The 13502-nt window shown below is 32.1% G+C and overlaps 1 protein-coding gene across 1 annotated transcript; it reads left to right on the top strand.

The window, feature by feature from the left end:
* The first annotated feature begins 669 nt into the window (after positions 1–669).
* On the top strand, positions 670–7373 carry LOC148302641 (uncharacterized). The gene is made up of 4 exons (XM_088271310.1): positions 670–1332; positions 1772–1966; positions 6588–6831; positions 6976–7373. The coding sequence occupies exons 1-4, from the start codon at positions 670–672 to the stop codon at positions 7371–7373; spliced, it is 1500 nt and encodes a 499-aa protein (XP_088127436.1).
* Positions 7374–13502: the final 6129 nt, after the last annotated feature.

Genomic DNA, 13502 nt, shown 5'->3' with positions numbered 1-13502 from the left:
CATCTCAGATAATCGCATAAACCTTTCGACATAATATCGGCTAGATATATAAGAAATAAATACTTTTATTTATCAAGGACATACTCTGAATATATATTTATGCTTGAAACCCAAGAAAAGTTACAATAAAATTATGTAAATTATTAATAATGATATAGTTACATCTGTCTAGTTAATATGCGAATAAGGAAATAAAGAAAGGTAATTAAATCCAAAAATCGCTGTTTTAAAAAATATTTATTTAAAAAAATCTGTTTTAATAAAATCCACTGGAAATCAGGAGCTTTTAGCTTGTGTTTATTTACGTACTCTCAAGAGCATAAGAGAAACCAGGAGAGCTCTCGTACGGGAGTTACAATCTGTTGAAATAAAGATAAATCAAACAATTTCCTTGATTCACGTGAAAGCAATTTTCCTCTTGAAACATCGTATTTGAGGCTGTATTTTATATTCTTAGTACAACCAGAGTTTACAAAATGCCTGTTCTTTATTCCACAGATCGTCTTGTGATCACTGAAACAACTTAGAAGAAAGATGCTGAAATATTTGGATTAATTGTATCAAGAAGGACATTACGCAGAAATAAAAATGGAAGGATTAATATCATCGCATAGTCTTCGCCATTTTATACCAAATAGTCAATACTATTTAAACAGTCATCAGCCGGTCATGGCGATGGCTTCTAGTCTATCGTCCCACGCCTTCCACAGGTTTCCCCTTCGTCCGCACCCATTACCAAGTTACCTAGGATACGGAGAACCACATTCTCCTTTGGATCTCTCCGTTAAAACCACAATCCCGATAACACCTCCATGCACCCCATCACCTCCCAGAAAACTTACAAGAATAAATGAAAATAATAACGATGTACCATACTCGCCAAAAGCGGTAGAAGAAAAGAGAGATGAAGCAGTCAGTATGTTCATCCCACCGCCCAAAAATGAATCTGATAAAACAATTCAGGAAGACCTCACCGTCGCGTCAAAAGTATCATCAGCTTTCAAAAAGAAGCGGGATAGCTTTTGCAACGACGATTACGAAGAAGGCGATGATGTTTATCCTCCTGAAAAGAAAATTTCCAAATACCATAGAGATGCTGTCGAACAAAAAACTCCTCAAGAAAAAGACTCTGATCACTCCGGAAGAGATTCACCAGAAATAGACATTTTGGATGTTGAAGATAAACCGAAGAAAGTATTTCCAAAAACTGCGTCTGCTGTGAAGAAAAGTAAAGCTGTACGAAAATTGTTGTTTGATGAAGATAAGAGCTCTCCAGTTTCCGGAACTATAATCAGAGAATTAGCTGATGATGAGACACTGGTTGTGAGAAAGGTAACAACAACTCTAACGCATCTTATACATTATCAATATATTCAGATAAATTTTAATACCATATCCATATCCACTCCCTATATGGAGCATTCGGAGTCCACAACTGTCTCCAGGCTTTTAAGTCAGGTGTCAGCTCCCTTGGATCCTCCCAAGTCAGGTCAGCGTCCCGAAGTTCTGACGATAACTGCCGATGAACTGTCAGCAGTGGTCATCCTGGGCGGCGCGAACCTGATGCCTTGTAAAAGCTTGATAAAGGCTCTCAGGAGGCATACGGAGTACATGGCCAAGCCAACTGAAAGCCTTTTCATGAAGACATATTAAATTATAATATTTTGATATAAATAACTCAACTTTCAGGGTGACATTGATCCTGCTTTCAATGTTGTGGAGATCAAAATATTAAATTATAATATTTTGATATAAATAACTCAACTTTCAGGGTGACATTGATCCTGCTTTCAATGTTGTGGAGATCACGGAGGAGGCAAAAGCAACCCTTGCCAGCATAGAGAACAGACTCGGGTCATACATCTGCAGGCTCTGTAGGCAGCTGTATGAAGATGCCTTCACGCTTGCTCAACATCGCTGTTCCAGGATTGTGCATATCGAGTACCGATGTCCTGAATGTGATAAGGTAAGATTCCAAGAATTATGGCAAATTACTGATTCTTTCACAATAAGCTGTTTTTTATGGCTACTGCTGCTTGTCATTGGCACACGTAAACTGTTCTTTATGGGCAACATTTTGAGTGTGTCCTAATACTTGTTCACAAAATCTGGATTATCTCCAATTACAGGAGTTATTTTCATATTATTTTTTGACATCTCATCAAAGATGAAGAAGAATATGGAAGTCTGAGCATTTACGGGGCACGACCGTTATAGGCTGGTTTAAGTGTTCACTTAAACCAGCCTATGACGGTCGTCAGACTTTCATATTCTTCTTCATCTTTGATGAGATGTAAAAAAATAATATGTTCTTTATGTTTTCATCTAGTTCAGACATTTAAAAAATAAATATATTTTAAAAAATATATATGGCGGTTTGAGTATCCAAAGTTAGTTTCGCACAAAACGAAATAATACAATTTATTTTTTTTGAGTACTTATATGTATTTATGAAAACAATTATTATCGTTACCAGATCACTGGTCAAATGAAATATATGTGGAAAAAACTATATCGTTGTTATTTCATTATATTAAATCAAGTAATGATTGTCAATTCTGTAATTTATTAGAATATCTATTGCTCAAATAAACAACAGTAAATAAATCGTTGTCGTACAGGAGAATGTGACCAACTAACAAAACGTAAAATGTTCAGGAGGACCTTTTAAGTCACTTTTGCTTGGCAACGAAATAAACATCAATGCAGTTCGTCATTTTTAACAAGTCAATACATTATACTTCAAAGTTTAAAATCCTTTTTGTTTTTTTAGGGCTATTATAATATTAAGCTAGTAAGATGTCAAATAGTCAATAATCACGTTTTTGTAAAAAAAATGCACTTGGTCGCTTTCTCCTGTATGTCTACGAAATACGAATATCGCAAGTTGGTACACGTAGAATTTTAAATTGTGCTTTAAAATCACAATGCCGTATTTGAAGGACATCAAATTTGAATACTTTTCGGTGGAATATGGGTTTAACATTGAAGTGTCTGCTCCTGAACGCAATGAGACCATATTGTATAATGAGTGTCATTATCCAAGCCTAATGCGGGCAGAGCAGGTGGACCTCAATTCTTTGTATAATTAAATACATTTATTTGTGTTATGGTGGTAGCACTTAGCTTACAGTAGTGGGCATTATATATTACCTCAGTTTTACACGAAACAGTAGATAAAGTTAATGGGAATTTCACAATATTTCGTGAATACAATTTTTTTTTAATAAATTCTAAATTGCTCCATTTAGAAGTTATTTACCATTTATTAAATATCACCGCCATATATTATTTACCATATTTGTCCGCCTCCGTAGTGTAATGGTCAGCACGCTCGGCTACCGTTCTGGAGGTCCCGGGTTCGATTCCCAAGGGGGGTCAAATAAATATAAGTGATTTTTTCACTCTAATATTTATTCAACATTACCCTGGACTGGTACCTGAAGCGAAGGGCTGATCACCTTTCCTTCATGTGTAAACGATCAAGATAACACTGCGTTTATATGACGCAGTGCCCTATGCACCATTGGGGTGCGGATTAGGGTTTTATTATTATTATTATTATTAAATATCAAGATACTACTTATCGATATCGCTCACTCCTTTCAACAACGTCATACATCAAAAATCGACAATTTTCAGTTGTGAATGTTTTCGGAATGTCCAGAAAATGTACTATATCCCAGCAAAAGCGGCATATTTTTAACTTAATATTTACCCGCTACAGGGCAGAAAGTGATGTTTTTACATTTTGAAGAAAAGGTATTGTTTAATTATTTTTTTAAATAAACTAAATATTTTTCAAATGGAGAAAAAACATTCAGATTTTACCTAAAAAGATCTATTGCATAGTAAAAAATTCAAAAGTAGCTTGATATTTATTTTTAATACATTTCATTGTATACTTAAACTTTAAAAACGATCTCCTGAAAAATCAATTTTTTTGATATATGACGTTGTTGAAAAGAGTGAGCGATATGTATATGAACAAAAATAAGTCTGGATATTATCAGGGCTTCTCATTTTTAATCATTTTTATTTTCCCATTATTTCCTGAAAATATCCGTTTGAGGTTTCATTGTTTAAAATTCTTATACTTCTAACCCTTATCTATCTTCTTATCTTCTTACTCTTATCCGCACCCAATAGTGCATAGGGTACTGCATCATATAAACGCAGTGTTATCTTGATCGTTAACACATGAAGGAATGGGGATCAGCTTTGAGCTTTACATACCAGTCCAGGATAATATTGAATAAATATTAAAGTGAAAAAATCACTTATATTTTTTTTTAACCTCCCTAGGAATCGAACCCGAGATGTCCAGTACGGTGGCCAAGCGTGCTTACCAGTACACCACGGAGGGGATTTAATTTAATTACTTATTCATTACCTGATAATATCCTAACGATGCTAATTTATTTGTTATTTATGTATTACACGATACCTGAATTTTTCATATTATTTTTTAACATCTCATCAAAGATGAAGAAGAATATGAAAGGCATTTACGGGGCTGACGACCGTCATAGGCTGGTTTAAGTGATTACTTTACACACGTGTAATATTCACCAATTAAACCCATTATTTACAACCACACTACTCAAATTCTTGGAAGTTCTATATATATTTATCAACCAATTTAGAAACCTTGTTCTTGAATCACTAGAACTTCACTAGAAACATCTATTGGTGAGATGTAAAGAAGCTTTTTACTAAGCAGAAACTCTTAAATTAGTATGTATGTGAAGTCCGAATGCTGGATTATAATCACATACATGAGAAACGCCAGAAAAAAACATTTTCGTTATCATTATTTCAGCTTACAATTTTGTACCTCAATTTTTCATAGGATTAGTTTTTTTTCAGTTTTTTTTGTATGAAATCAGTGACCCCTTTGGCATCTTCAACCTATCTCTAGGAATGAATCCCCCTTTCCCGAAATATAATAAAATGTTGAACGGTATTACCCTAACAATGGGCACCACCCCAAGCCCAGTGCAGGCAGGTGCGCCCATGGACAGATGTTCCCCACACATAATGGCACACCGTCAATACACTCCAGACAATCTTTCACAAATAATGTCGTCATGGTGACGATGATTTGCTTTCCACGGGCATACCCCGTTCGTACGGCATTAATAGGTGTGTTAAAGTAGGGTTATCTATTCTAGGAATATATATTGTCCGCCTTGATAGTGTAGTGGTTGGTGCGCTAGTCTACCATGTTGGAGGTTCCGGGTTTGATTCTTAAGAAGGTCAAAATAAATATTAGTGATTTTTCAGTCTAATATTTATTTAATATCACCCGGACTGGTAGCTGAAGCGCAAGGCTGATCACCTTTCCTTCGTGTATTTAACGATCAAGATAACACTGCTTATATACGATGCAGTGCCCTATGGGCCATTTGTTGTTGATAAAGGTTAAAAGAAAAATAAGAATTACAGAAATAAATATTACACTCCTGAGGGATGGATACCTGTTAATAAAGGGAGAGAAAAATTGTCGTTGTGTGTGTGTTTGTGTGTGTGTGTGTTTGTGTGTGTAAGTGTGTGTATGTGATGTTGATTCTAGCAAGGACATACATACAATGCTGAGACACATAGTATGACTCGACTGCAATCAGTGATAAACGCAGCAGCGAGACTAATTTTTGGAATTTCTAAATTCAGTCACATTACCCCACTACTTCACAAACTCCACTGGTTACGCTTTCCCGAAAGGGTTGAGTATAAACTCTGCCTGCTCATGTATAAATCAATACACGATATGGCTCCAGAGTATCTTAAGGAGCTGTGTATTCCAGATGAATTGGTTAATGAACGTCTCACGCTTCGATCGGCTACAACATCTGCAATGGGCAAAGTGATCTTACCAGCTCGCAACCAACGCACTAAATTTGGCGAGCGTGCCTTTGCTGTCGCAGGACCGACGGCGTGGAATGCTTTTCCACCAATGGTTAGAAATAGTGAGAGTGAGATGATCTTTAGAAAAAGACTAAAAACACATTTGATGGCTAAATCATTTCCACGATAATATTTTCCCCAATTCATTCACAGTGAAGCGCCCTTGAGGTATTTTTTTACGAAAATGGCGCTATATAAGTTATCCGAATTTATTATAATAATTTTTTTAAGATTTTATTTTAACAAAAACAAACTAAATTATATTTTACGTAATATCAGTTAATTATTGTTAGTTTTTTTTCTCCTCCCTCTGTCGCCTCCTGTATCCTTTTATTATTATTATTATTATTATTGTTTTTATGACAATGTATTTTGTTTATTAGAACCAAAATCACCCATCATTGTGGAGTTTAAAAAAAACAATGATGGTGTTTTGTGTCATTGGAATTTGAATTATAAAATGTAGCAACACGAATAGTAGGTACGCAAGTAGGATTTTTCAAAGTTTTGTGTTTGGCAACATTAGTTTTTTTTTTTAATTATTTCTGAGAATTGCAGATTATCATGTTATGAGAAAAAAGCTGTTATAATAAGAACTACACAAGAGCCATATTTTCTCATGTACAAAACAATATTTTAATTCACATTTTTTGGCACCTAATTTTTGCCTTAATTCTCAGGTCTTTAACTGTCCGGCGAACCTCGCATCCCATAGAAGATGGCACAAACCTAGACTTCCTGGTGCTGGAAAACATGGTCGAAAACTTCAACCGACCATTATACAACCAGATTCTGACAGAGCATCCAACGACGGTGCTGATCCCGCCGATGGAAGCAAGTATCCTTGTACAATATGCGGTAAGGTATTCCGACGACAGGCGTATCTCAGGAAACACTTTGCGAGTCATCAAAACTTCGAAGGGGACAATCTATCGGGAAACGAAAAAGGAGAATTCATCGACAAGAACGACGATGTAATCAAGTTCCCTAGAAGATTGGACGAATTTGGAGATGACGTTAAAATAATGGAAGATGCCATTCTCCAAGAGAGGTTTCTCGGTCGTCCTCAAAGCGGCCAGGAGTTCTCGGCTTTCAGGTTAGTCCAATCAGAGTTGGTGAGGAAACCAAGTCACTTTGAAATCGGAGATGAAATCAGAGATACGAACTTCAATAGCTTCTGGAATAAGATCCCACCTGCGAGGCCTATGAGCATAAACTATTTTGCTGACACTGAGAACACTGCAGATAAATTCATCCGTCACCGAGAAGAAGATGCTCAAATGCTGCGTAGTTTTGAAAGGACAAGCAGTAAGCACGCTTCTTCCGTATCGTCTGATTCTGAAGAGTCGCAGACCCTGGATATAACGGGGTCTGAAGATGAAGCACCAGTGGAGTTGAAACGAAGCTCTCATCCAGTCAGCAGGCCAGTACCTTCGAGGATGGAAGTAGACGGAGAGACCAACTGACATTTGATGATCATGAGGCCTGTACCGAGGTTTCCCCAAGCCCTGGAGTCTGCAGCGAGATGGCACTTCAACCCGAGCAGGCATTGTACCAGCAACTTCAGTGGCAACTTTCAAGGAAATAATTACAATCATCTGTACGCTCTTAGTTCTAGGAGCCTCGCCGAATGCAACGTGAACAGATCAAATTTCTTTTTATAATTTATTGTGTAAATATAAATCGTCTGCATGTATACAACATATTTATTATTATAAAAATGGTAGCTACTTCATTAATATAGTCACATTAATAAAAAATATGTGTAAGTTTTGATTGTATCAAATTCAATCGTATGTAATTAATCACAATATATTAAGTGTATTAAAATACCTTTACCTGTACAAATGGTGATTTTTAGCTACATAGAGGCTTGTTATCAAGATCTTTATTAATATCTTGCCACATACTAAATTATCGAAATGGAAATATGGATGTCAGGATATATAGAGACCTTATTACATGCCATTGGCTGATTTAAGTGATGACTTTATTCCCATCTCAATAACTTATTTGTTTTTGGCGAGATATCAATAACAATATTACTCTATTTTTAGATTCGTGTACATTTTTATTATGCAATATAAATTTTATCATGCTTATTCAAAATTCAATTATGTAGAGTGTATTATATATGTCTAGTCGATCATATTTATGTCATAAAATTTGTGCAATCGTGTATTTTTTTGTAATTATCGTTAGTAAATTATTACAATACTTTTGAAATTTTTCTAGTCTCCAGATACTTGTCATGTTTAAAATAACTAATTTTTCATACATCAGATAAGTAAATTATTATTTTTATATTTTAACAATCTTTTTAAGGATATTTTATTGAATATGAGGAGATTTTAATTTTAATTTGTGAAGAAAAAAAATACTTTCAATAAAAGGGATGAGATATCTAGTCAATGAAATGAATTTATTGATAAGTATATTTATAAATTATCTACATAAAAAAGTTTGTGTCTGTAAATATTTTTAGTACTTATTTTTAATATTGGTGATTCGATAACGTATAAATATAATAATTTTTGAACATGCACTTAGTCAGATGAGATCCATTTTTTTATTATTTAATTTAGTTTTTTATACAGGTATGCCAAATACTTGAAAGTGGTCAGGTTAGGAGTCGTAACAATCGGCGGGTATGTATGAGGAGATGCATGAACGTGGAAGAGGCGAAGAATGATTGCAAGGACAGAGTGGTGTGGCGCTCTATTCTCTCTGCCTGGGGAAGCGGCGTGATGGTTTGTTAGTTTTTTTTTTTTAGTTTTTTATACAATTTCATACAATTTCTATACATTTCTACTTAATACAATCTTAAATTTTAAGTTGCGCTGAGCCTCTCCAAAAAAGAGACTGAGCTCTTGTGCTTGGAGAGGTGGTTTATTTACTTGTGGTTTATTTAAAAATATAATAAATATAATATAATAATATATAATAAATATGTCATAAATATTAATCTCAATAATTCATGAACTTATAAACCATTAGTTTTTATAAGGAATAACCCGCAAAACCTCTACTTTAAGAGGCTTGCTGGAACGATAGTTAGGATAGGGAAGGTAAATAGGAAAGGAAATTATAAAAGATACATCACAAACACCCACACAAATTTAAAATAAATCTTTTTTGAAGTAATTTTGGAATTGGTGGGTATCGAACACCCGACACAATTTTGCAGTCGAGCGTCTCACCTGTCCTTATTTTACTTAATCTAAATGTTTGTTAACGATAACGTAAGTTCAAAGATATAATTTTGATTCTCTGTACTCCCTTATAAACTAAATCAATGAAATAATTCAATTTATAATTTACATCATTCAATGAGAATTTTTTGTCCAGTCATTTAAAAGATCCATCCTATTTTCACATGTGTTATTTGTATGTCGATAACTTAATATATAAAATATGTATGTATAAACACTTTTTATGTAATAATTGAAAATACTAGTCGTAAATTTCGAGTAAAACTTCGTATGCTATGCTTGAAATTAGTCAGTAAAGAAGATACCATGAAATTCAAGTAAGATTCTAACTCAAATTAAGTCAATTTAAATTTCGACGTACAAAAATTTCAGCGTATCCAAAAATAACTGTTTTAAATCAGTTTAATAAAATTTAAAATGACGTTTTCAGGTATCTACTTTTTCTTCTTCTTTTTTTGTTTTTTCACCTTTCTAGAGTGTTCTAGCCAGTGTCGTGTTATTTTTTATTTACACTTTTTACATTTGATTATAAACAGGCAACTCGTAGCGTGTCATACAATTCGGGAAAGAATCCAGCATAAATTTAATGAATTTTTCTGCTAACTGACTAATTTCAACCAATATGTAACATAAACATTTAGAAAATAAGTACACATGTCGCTCACTCCTTTCAACAACGTCACAAATAAAAAAAACTTGATTTTTCAGGAGATCGTTTTTAAAGTTTAAATACATGATCAAATGTATTAAAAATAAATATCAAGCCACTTGTTGAACTTTTTACTGTACCACAGATCTTTTTAGGTAAAACATGAATGTTTTTTCTCCATTTGAAAAATATTTAGTATCTTAAAAAAAATAATAAAACAATACCTTTTCTTCAAAATGCAAAAACAACACTTTCCATGTAGCGGGTAAATATTAAGTTAAAAATATGCCGCTTTTGCTGGGATATAGTACATTTTCTGGGCAGTCAGAAAACATACACAACTGAAAATTGATGATTTTTGAAATATGACGTTGTTAAAAGGAGTGAGCGATATGTGTAATAAGTAAATTTTTTAGGTAAATATATGGTAAATCATTGTTGATTTTCGATGAGTGAAATTCTAGTCTCAATGTACTTGGTAAGCTACAAGGTGTATCCTCGGATATGTACAAACTAACACCTTTATATGTAAGCATAGTTATACGTGTATTTAATTAGAATAATAGTTTTGATTTTATAAATAAATGGTGCCAAATGCCGTACTATTTTTTTGAAATACTTCGCATCGTAGTTTTAACTAAACTAGATATGAACTGTAAAATATTGAATATAAATATATCCCAGGAGGAAATTGAAGAAATCATAACAAATATGAAAGGAGGATCTGCCCCGGGATACGACGGACACTCTGTTAATACATTAAAATTCATAAAAAAACAAATCTCTAAACCTTTGACACACATCATAAACCTTAGCCTCACAACCGGTATATTCCCTTCAATTTACAAGAAAGCCATTATCATCCCCATCTACAAATCTGGAAATCCAGAATCAGTCACAAATTACCGACCTATATCTCTCATATCAAACATAGGTAAAATCATTGAAAAAATCATTAAAAAAAGACTGTCCACATATGTAAATAAATTTAATATAATCAATGAAAACCAATACGGATTCATGGAAAAAAGAAGCACACAAGATGCAATTGCCAAACTATCATACATCATCCAAGATTCTCTCGATAAATCACTCAACTGTATAGGAATTTTTGTCGACCTAAGAAAAGCTTTCGACAGTATTTCTCATGATAAACTTCTATTAAAACTAAAATCCGTCGGAATTACGGGTAAAGCCTTAAAACTTTTCCAGAGTTATCTTCTCGAAAGAACCCAAATTGTCAAAATCAATGAAGCCTATAGCCAACCCCTTACTAGTAATTTCGGTATACCTCAGGGTACAGTGTTAGGCCCTTTACTATTTATCATCTACGTCAACGACATATTTCACCAAAACATCAGCGGTAACATAATATCCTATGCTGACGACACCGCAATAGTTATAAACGGACCCAACTGGAATACCGTAAATGATCGCGCAAATAAGGACATGAAAATCCTAAAATTCTGGTTTGACAATAATCTTTTATCCCTAAATACAGATAAAACATTCTTTATCCCATTTTGTATCCATAAACTCAAAATACCGACAAATATAAAAATTACAATTCACAATGGTGACTGCAGGGATTCAAATTGCAAAAACTTATGTTCTGTTTTATGTCCAAAAAAAGAAATAAAATATCTAGGTGTTATAATAGACCAACATTTGAAATACCATAGTCACATTAATGAACTAGTAAAACGAATAAGAAAATGCATATATATATTCATTAGAATCCGAAACATACTAACCATCGACAACCTAAAAAGAGTTTACTATGCTATCGTTCACTCACTACTACAGTATGGCATTATTGCATGGGGAGGCTCATACAACAACATACTGAACTCAGTGAAAATAGTACAGAAAACCATAATTAAAGTCATCTTGAAAAAAAAAAACATATTTCCAACAAAATTATTATTTAAAAAATTTCAAGTCCCAAATATAGAATCCATTTATAAAAAAACCGCAGTTTTTCAAATACTAAAGGGTGACAACTATTTAAATTTAACAAAGAATTTATCATCGAGATTCTCAAACGATTTTTCTATTCCAAAATGCAACACCAAGCAATTTCAGCAAAACTTCAAATATTTGGCAATCAAACATTTCAATAAACTCCCTAAAGAAATAAAAAAAATAGATGATATAAAAATCCTCAAGAAAAAAATTAAAGCTCTATACATTTAAATCTTTAAAAAAATATATTAAAAAAACTATTATATCTTTTATTATATAACACTAAACCACGAGTGTAAGTCCCTTTCCAAGCACAAGAGCACAGACTCTTTTATGGAGAGGCACAGCGAATCGAAATATAAAAGTTCTACATATGTATAAATGATTCAAATGTTATTATGTTATAAATAAAAATGTAAATATATTAAATGAATAAAAAAAAAAAAAAAAAAGGTAGATGACATCTACTATAGATCTCAGCTATATCGATTGCAGATACTATACATCTAAGCTATCTAAGCTATATAGAAATTTAATGCACTCTTGTTTTGATTGTTTTTTTTTTATTATTTCATTAATATTTTTAGTGTTTCTACATAATTTTTTAATCCTACATATTTTTAAATCCTACATATTTATACTAAATTCGAAAATGTATTTATTTAGATCTAGAAGAAATTTATATAAGGAACTTTAAGGAATATGGAAATAATTAATTAAATCTATTATTTATGTACTTATAAGTAAATGCGTTTTTTTTTCAATTACTTTCCGTACAATGTATTTTAATGTAATGCATCGTAACGGCATAACATGTCTCAAATTTCCGTTTCAATTTTATACTAATTTAATGACGTGTGAATCGGTGAATATATAATTATTCTTTCAATGAGATAAAAATAATGAATTTATATACATATATAATTTATTTATATATATATATATATATATATATATATATATATATATATATATATATATATATATATATATATATATATATATATATATATATATATATATATATATATATATATATATATATATATATATATATATATATATATATATATATATATATATATATATATATATATATATATACGTATGATTTTATATATTACAGATTATGGGAATAAAACATTTTATTTATAAACTTTTTACGGTGAATAAATTATAGATTACTTATTCATACTATGTATAATCATTGTAGATTCCTTTAAAATTGCTCTCTTTAGATAGAGTGTATTGCAATTAATTTGTCACATTCTACAAATTATTAAAGAATTGATCGTTGGTTAAATATCATTAATATTAGGGTGTATATTATAAAGCAGCTAAAAAGCCAAATGTATAGAAAAAACGAATGTTTGAAGATCACTTTTAAAGTGTGAATGCCGATAAATTTATTACATATAAGTTTGTATTATTGTATTGATCTCATTGTAAATAAATTTAAGAGTGGATTGTAGAAAAAATAGGGAGAATCTTTAAAAAAAATGTATTACATAAAATGTTATTTATTATTCCTGTATTATAATATAAAATAAAAATATTAGAGAGTAAACGTTTTATTACTACTTTTATCTCCTTCTTCAGATCCTTCTTGATTAACATTATGACAATGATCAAAGCTTCTCCTATATTGTCTATGTTCCCACTAACCTTACCTAACCCAAGCTAACTTGATCTAACCTAACCCCTCTTCATCTTTCAACTTCCAAAGGCCACAACTTTAAAATCGAGACATACGGTGTTTGAATATTTTA

Source organism: Brachycentrus maculatus, unplaced genomic scaffold (assembly GCF_059751285.1).
Source record: "Brachycentrus maculatus isolate JH-2025_06_01 unplaced genomic scaffold, ASM5975128v1 h1tg000427l, whole genome shotgun sequence".
NCBI lineage: Eukaryota > Metazoa > Arthropoda > Insecta > Trichoptera > Brachycentridae > Brachycentrus > Brachycentrus maculatus.
The sequence above is the reverse complement of the archived record's forward strand: the minus strand, read 5'-3'. Positions and strand labels throughout refer to the sequence as shown.

Bases quoted from the DNA above. Each gene is read 5' to 3' on its own strand.
- LOC148302641 (XM_088271310.1), top strand. From the start codon at position 670: ATGGCGATGGCTTCTAGTCTATCGTCCCACGCCTTCCACAGGTTTCCC. The intron at 1,333-1,771 runs GTAACAACAACT...CTCAACTTTCAG, and splicing joins AGACACTGGTTGTGAGAAAG to GGTGACATTGATCCTGCTTT. The intron at 6,832-6,975 runs ACAATCTATCGG...TCGGTCGTCCTC, and splicing joins TCATCAAAACTTCGAAGGGG to AAAGCGGCCAGGAGTTCTCG.